The 6,040-nt window shown below is 47.4% G+C and overlaps 1 protein-coding gene across 2 annotated transcripts; it reads left to right on the top strand.

The window, feature by feature from the left end:
• Positions 1 to 567: 567 nt before the first annotated feature.
• tbx3a (T-box transcription factor 3a) lies at positions 568 to 5,824 on the top strand. Of its 2 annotated transcripts, none has more exons than XM_037692473.1 (7): positions 568 to 1,130; positions 1,776 to 2,043; positions 2,316 to 2,462; positions 3,184 to 3,260; positions 3,539 to 3,696; positions 4,095 to 4,741; positions 5,340 to 5,824. In XM_037692473.1, the coding sequence occupies exons 1-7, from the start codon at positions 742 to 744 to the stop codon at positions 5,769 to 5,771; spliced, it is 2,118 nt and encodes a 705-aa protein (XP_037548401.1). In that variant the 5' UTR covers positions 568 to 741; the 3' UTR covers positions 5,772 to 5,824. The 2 variants fall into 2 exon arrangements, with proteins under 2 accessions (XP_037548401.1, XP_037548400.1); XM_037692472.1 differs by having other exon boundaries at positions 1,776 to 2,058.
• The last annotated feature ends 216 nt before the right edge of the window (positions 5,825 to 6,040 follow it).

The following is a 6,040-nucleotide window of genomic DNA, read 5'->3' as shown; positions in this document are numbered from 1 at the left end:
GCTGGGACCTTACCTCCTCTCTCTCTCTTTCTCTTTCTCCCTCCCTGCGCCCTGGCCGGCAGCGGACTCCCTTTGCTCTGCGCTTCTCTGAAATGTGTGTGCGCGTCCGACAGGGAGAGAAGAAGGAGGAGGAGGAGGAGGAATAAAGTGTGCGTGCGCGTGTGTGAGAGAACGAGAGCGGTTCTGCATGTCCCGAGCAAGCAAAGGCAGAGAGAGAGAGAGAGGTGGGGTGGGGGGGATTATTCGGCGCTATCGAAATATTTCAACACGTCGCCCTTCGCCGCGCAGGACTGAAGCCAATAAGAAGGAACCCGTTTTAACAGGAGCCTTGTAAACAGCAGCAGAGGAGAAACAATGCGCCGCCGCCGACAATTAGCTCACTCAGCCGTGTCCGTTTAACTCCACATGTCCGAGCGCGCCGCGGCGGAACAGCCAGGGTGTCCGAGGCGCGTCAAACCTCCGGCACGGCGGTCGCAGCGCTCCTGAAGATCAGCGGAGGTCATTATTGCCTTCTCCTCCTCAGACCTTTGATGGGAACTCCTCACAGGACTGCAGAGATCTGCCCACAAGTCGCGAAAAGTGCTGGATGTCTGGTGCCGAGCTAGAGGACGAGTTTGCTTCTTCCTTTCTCTTGTGATTGACTGCTCCTGCACAGAGTCCAGCCGTGCTGTTTTTATTCTGCTTTTGTTTTTACTTTGATTCGAATCCAACCAGTCGTCTGTATTTGCTGCCTGCACTTGGATGAACTTCCTGATGAGAGATCCAGTCATACAGGGATCAAGTATGGCATATCATCCGTTTATACCTCACCGGGGTCCGGAATTTGCCATGAGTGCAATGCTGGGTCACCAGCCTCCTTTCTTCCCGGCCCTGGCTCTCCCCCCCAGCGGCTCCCTGTCTCTCCCGGGAGCCCTGGGGAAGCCGATTATGGACCAGCTGATGGGAGCCGACACCGGCCTGCACTTCTCCTCCCTGGGCCACCAGGCTGCGGCCGCCCACCTCAGGCCCCTGAAGGCTCTGGAGCCCGAGGAGGAGGTGGAGGACGACCCCAAAGTTCACCTGGAAGCCAAGGAGCTTTGGGAGCTCTTCCACAAGAAGGGCACGGAGATGGTTATTACAAAATCCGGAAGGTATATATTTTTTTAAATCCATAATGAAAGTCAGTTTTATAGTGCAGCTTTTTAAAATCATTTTTTACATTTTACGCACCGCTCTTTAAGCTTCCTATAAGAATTTAAGTCACATAATAGTACCTCAAATTGTATGCAAATATGTTCTTCATGCATTCTAATAATTAAAACCCAGCCCAAGCCATCAGGACACTTAAATAAATATTTTGTGCTGATCAACAGGAAATAATGTCTGAATTAATGCGTGAAGAGTGAGATTGTGTTGTGTTCAGTACAAACACCTCAAACTTTGGCAGGAAAAAAAATTCAACTTTCTGCACCGATAACCTTCGATTTCAACAATTTAACAGGGATAATAGAGCTAATGTTGCACGTCTGATCCAAACTTAATATATTAAAAGTGAACATTGTGTGCGTCAACCTGCTGTGACAGAATGTGAAAGTGTGTGTGTGTGTATGTGTGTGTGTGGGGCTTCAAAGGTAATAAAAATCAAAACAGCATTCCAGTACTGTTTGAGGTGGCTTGAAAATAATTGGATTATTTGGACATTTTACCTTTTTTTTTTATCTAATAAAATATTTTGCTCAAATGAAGCTTTCTAAAACCCTTAATTTTTATTATTATTATTTTTATTGAATCTACAGGCGGATGTTCCCTCCGTTCAAAGTGAGGTGCACGGGTCTGGACAAAAAGGCCAAGTACATTCTCCTCATGGATATAGTTGCAGCAGACGACTGCAGGTACAAGTTTCACAACTCGCGCTGGATGGTGGCGGGGAAAGCTGACCCCGAAATGCCAAAGAGGATGTACATTCACCCGGACAGTCCTGCCACTGGAGAGCAGTGGATGTCCAAGGTGGTCAATTTCCACAAACTCAAGCTGACCAACAACATCTCCGACAAGCATGGATTTGTAAGTTCAACTAATGTATGTCCATTTTCCTATTTATCAAATTACTATTTTAATCTCAGCGCATTGTCTTTTAATAGTCATTTTTTTAAATTTAATGTCATAAATATGGTAATCCTATTGTTGCTTTTTTTTTAATTAGGAGATTAATTATTTACATTTTGACAGCATGAATTGTAATTTTCATTTGTGTTTGATTAATTTCTCTTCTAATTTAGTATTTTATTGCGGATCTGTGTGTGTGCGCGCGCTTGTGTGTGTGTGTGTGTGTGTAGACCATTCTGAACTCGATGCACAAGTATCAGCCTCGGTTTCACATCGTGAGGGCGAACGACATCCTCAAGTTGCCGTACAGCACCTTCCGGACCTATGTTTTCCCTGAAACGGACTTCATCGCAGTGACCGCCTATCAAAACGACAAGGTGAGCTCAGTCTGTGTTTGTTTTTGTTTCCTGGAAATATGGCCCACGTGTGCGCGCGCGCCTGTGTTTGTGTGTGTGTGTGTGTCCCTTTCTCCTGTCAAACGCGCTTTCTGTGTATATGCAACATTTTGTTGTCATAAAATATGAAAGACGCCGCTTTTTTTTAGAGAGAGAGAGAGATGAGGTGTGTGTGTGAAAGAGAGAGAGTGTGTGTGTTGGGGGAGGGGTTGATATTGCAAATGGTTGTGGTAGGAAAAAAAATATTCTGAGGAATGTTGCACAGGTTATCTTTCATTTGTTTAATCACGTGGAAAGGATTTGGCACAAGCTCAGATTTATTCTCAATTCTGTGCGCGTGTGTGCGTGCATGTGTATTTAAAGAGAGAAATAGAGAAAAAGAGAGCATTAAAAAAGAAATAACACCAAAAATTGTTTCTCCAAAAAATAAAAAAAATAAATAAAATAGTTATTCAGAGTAAGCACATTGTTGGACCTTGTCACATTTTGGCAACATATTTAACAGGTCACGTGTTTATAGTGGGAATGAATGCGAGAGCGCTGCTGGTTGGAGTGGTTTGACGCATTTTTGCGCATTATCGTTTTGTTCACCCTCATCAATATCCCCTATATTAACTTTAGTCTCTGAATTAATACAAATTTAATTAAATAATCGCTGAAGTATTTAAAAAATTACGTCAAATTCTTCCGTATTTTATTTCAGATAACCCAGTTGAAAATTGACCATAACCCCTTTGCCAAAGGATTCCGTGACACCGGAAATGGGAGACGGGAAAAGAGGTAAGCCATAAAGGAAATATGTTTTGGTTAGAAAGGGGCGGAATTTAGGATCTTTTACATAGAGACTAAGGGTGATCATGCTGGATTAAAGCTGATTCTAAGCTTCCACATTAACCCCCCAGGGAGTCTGTCTTGTCCCACTTTCGATTTAAACACACTAATTCATACAAATACCGCCTAACTTAAGCGTCTGTGTCATTTGTCGTGCTGCTGACGTTGTTTCTGGCCTGAGCTCTGTGTCTGCCACCTATAATAACTTGGACACATGTGTGCCGCAGGAAACAGCTGGCTCTGCAATCCATGCGCTCCTACGAGGAGCAGCAGAAGAAGGAAAACGGCGCTTCGGACGACTCCTCCGGCGAGCAGGCCTCCTTTAAGTGCTTCGGGCAGGCCTCCTCCCCCGCGGTGTCCACAGTGGGCCCCCCACACCTGAAAGGTAGAGAGAAAGAGCCCGACAGACCCCACAGCTTTCATCACAAGTCATAAAATTAACATAATGGGACGTTATGTAGTGTTTACAAAGCAGAAAACTTCGTGGATTTTTGTCCCTTTCATGCCATGGAAAATCGAGGTGGGGGCGTGGGGGGGGGGTTGGTTTTTCAGCGCCTTTCTAATTAAAATGAGCAATAAATATATATATTCTCAGTAATTGATGACACTAATCATTTTAGACACCAGCGTGCTTTAGAGCAGTTTGAGGAAATACAATAAAAAGGTTTTTCAATGTTTAACTCCATTTTACGCAGTGTGCGTTCGTAGTGCGCATTTATTTTTGATCCCCCCACCCCCTCTGAGAGTCAGCAGAACTGATCCTGTTCCTCCTCCTCCTCCTAGATTTCTGTGACAGCGACGAGGACAGCGACGACGAGAGCAAAGATGGACACAACAAGGACGGTCCGGACTCCAGTAAGATCTCCACCACCACAGGGGACGGGAAGAACCACGAGGCGAGCCCAGTTAAGGGCCACCCCTTTGGCACCAATGACTCTTCCGGGAGGATGCGCGACGGCGCCCCAAGGACTGAGAAAAGCCAGGCGGACTCGCGGCAGAGTCCCATCACCGTCATCTCCAGCACCACGCGCTCCGGAGATGACGTGAAGAGCCCGAACCTGGACCAGTCCAAGTCGGACGAATGTAGCAGGTCAATAAGCAAGGACAGCTTCCTGCCCTTGACAGTTCAGACTGACAGCGTGCACATGGGTCACAACCACATGCACAACTTTGGGTTTCCGCCGGGCCTAACGGGACAGCAGTTTTTCAATCACCTCGGGAGCGCGCACCCGTTTCTGTTGCACCCGGGTCAGTTCAACATAGGGGGCGCTTTCACCAACATGGCGGCAGGCATGGGACCCCTGCTGGCAGCGGTGTCCTCGGGAGGGGTGAGCAGCATGGACACGAGCAGCATGGCATCCCCTCCGCAGAGCCTGACGGGGGCGCCGGGCCTGCCCTTCCATCTGCAGCAACATGTCTTGGCATCGCAGGTAAAACCTGTTTTGTTTTGGAGAGGCTGCTTGGAGCTCTAAGCACGCACTGCATGTATGCATCTATCAAAGCTGGCAAGTTAAAAGTGCGCGCGCGCTTTGCTTGAGCGTCTGGCTTTTTTCTTATATGTTCCATTAATTGTTTTAAAAACGTCTAACTTGGAGAACCGGAACAGCTTTAAGTGCAGTGTGCTCATTAAGCTCGTGTTTTAGAGCTCGCTGTGTTAAAACGCTCCTCTGGCTTAGAGAAGAGGCTAAAAGTTTGTTTTAAAGGGCAATAAATGTCTTATATCCCCCCAACTCTTGTCGGAACAAGTGTTCTGGCTGCAGCTTCTCTCCTCTGATGGGGCGCGGGATCACTATTTGCATTTCAAATTCTTGAGCACGCAGCAAGAGTTGTTTGTTTACCTGCTCTAGGTGGCAAATGGTTTGCTGCAGGGGGATTCTTTGCTTGGACCATGATTTGTGAAAACAAAACACTCAGAAACGTACACATTGAGCTTTATATTGCTTGCGCTTTAATCGCAACTGGTGCGCTTGTTCCAGTGTTGGTGCGTCTTAGCGCACGGTTTGACTCGGTTTCTGTGTTCCTCCGCAGGGCATCGCCATGTCTCCGTTTGGCAGTTTGTTCCCTTATCCTTACACGTACATGGCAGCAGCTGCAGCCGCCTCCTCCGCCGCCTCCTCCTCCGTGCACAGGCACCCCTTCCTGAACGCAGTGCGCCCCCGACTCAGGTACAGCCCGTACTCCCTCCCCATGACGGTGCCGGACAGCACCCTGCTCACCACCGCCATGGCTAGTGGGGAGCTGAAGGCGGACGGCCTGGTCCCGGCCAGCCCCGTGTCCGCCGTCACCCTGGACTCCACCTCGGAGGTGACCAGCCACTCATCCACCATCTCCTCGGGCTCCGTGTCCGCGTCCCCCAAAGCGTGCGCGGAGAAGGACTCAACCAACGAGCTGCAGAGCATCCAGCGCCTGGTCAGTGGGTTGGACTCGAACCAGGACAGGCCGAGGAGCAGCTCCCCTTAATGTGGAGCCGGAAGTGATGAAGACTTTGGTGAGAGGAGGACGCGTGGGCAGATTCATGCAGGTTTTTTTTTTTTTTTTTTTTAATGAAAACAAAAGCTAAAACGTGAACTTTTTAGTTTCTGAAATGCACTTTGTTTAAATCACATCTTTCTTTCTTTCCTCTTTTTTTAAATTGTTTTTAATTTTTTTTTTTGTTAAATTAAACAAACATTCTTAATTTCCTCCTCTCTGTCATTTGAATACCGTACAAGTATTGAAACTGAACTGCT

The sequence above is a fragment of the Nematolebias whitei genome, chromosome 18, assembly GCF_014905685.2.
Source record: "Nematolebias whitei isolate Nwh7 chromosome 18, NemWhi1, whole genome shotgun sequence".
NCBI classification, from domain to species: domain Eukaryota; kingdom Metazoa; phylum Chordata; class Actinopteri; order Cyprinodontiformes; family Rivulidae; genus Nematolebias; species Nematolebias whitei.
Note: the sequence above shows the minus strand (reverse complement) of the source record. Positions and strands in the feature narration are given on the sequence as shown.

Coding starts and splice junctions, on each gene's coding strand:
- tbx3a (XM_037692472.1), top strand. CDS start 742: ATGAACTTCCTGATGAGAGATCCAGTCATACAGGGATCAAGTATGGCA. Junction 3,697..4,094: donor GGGCCCCCCACACCTGAAAG/GTAGAGAGAAAG, acceptor TCCTCCTCCTAG/ATTTCTGTGACAGCGACGAG. Junction 4,742..5,339: donor AACATGTCTTGGCATCGCAG/GTAAAACCTGTT, acceptor GTTCCTCCGCAG/GGCATCGCCATGTCTCCGTT.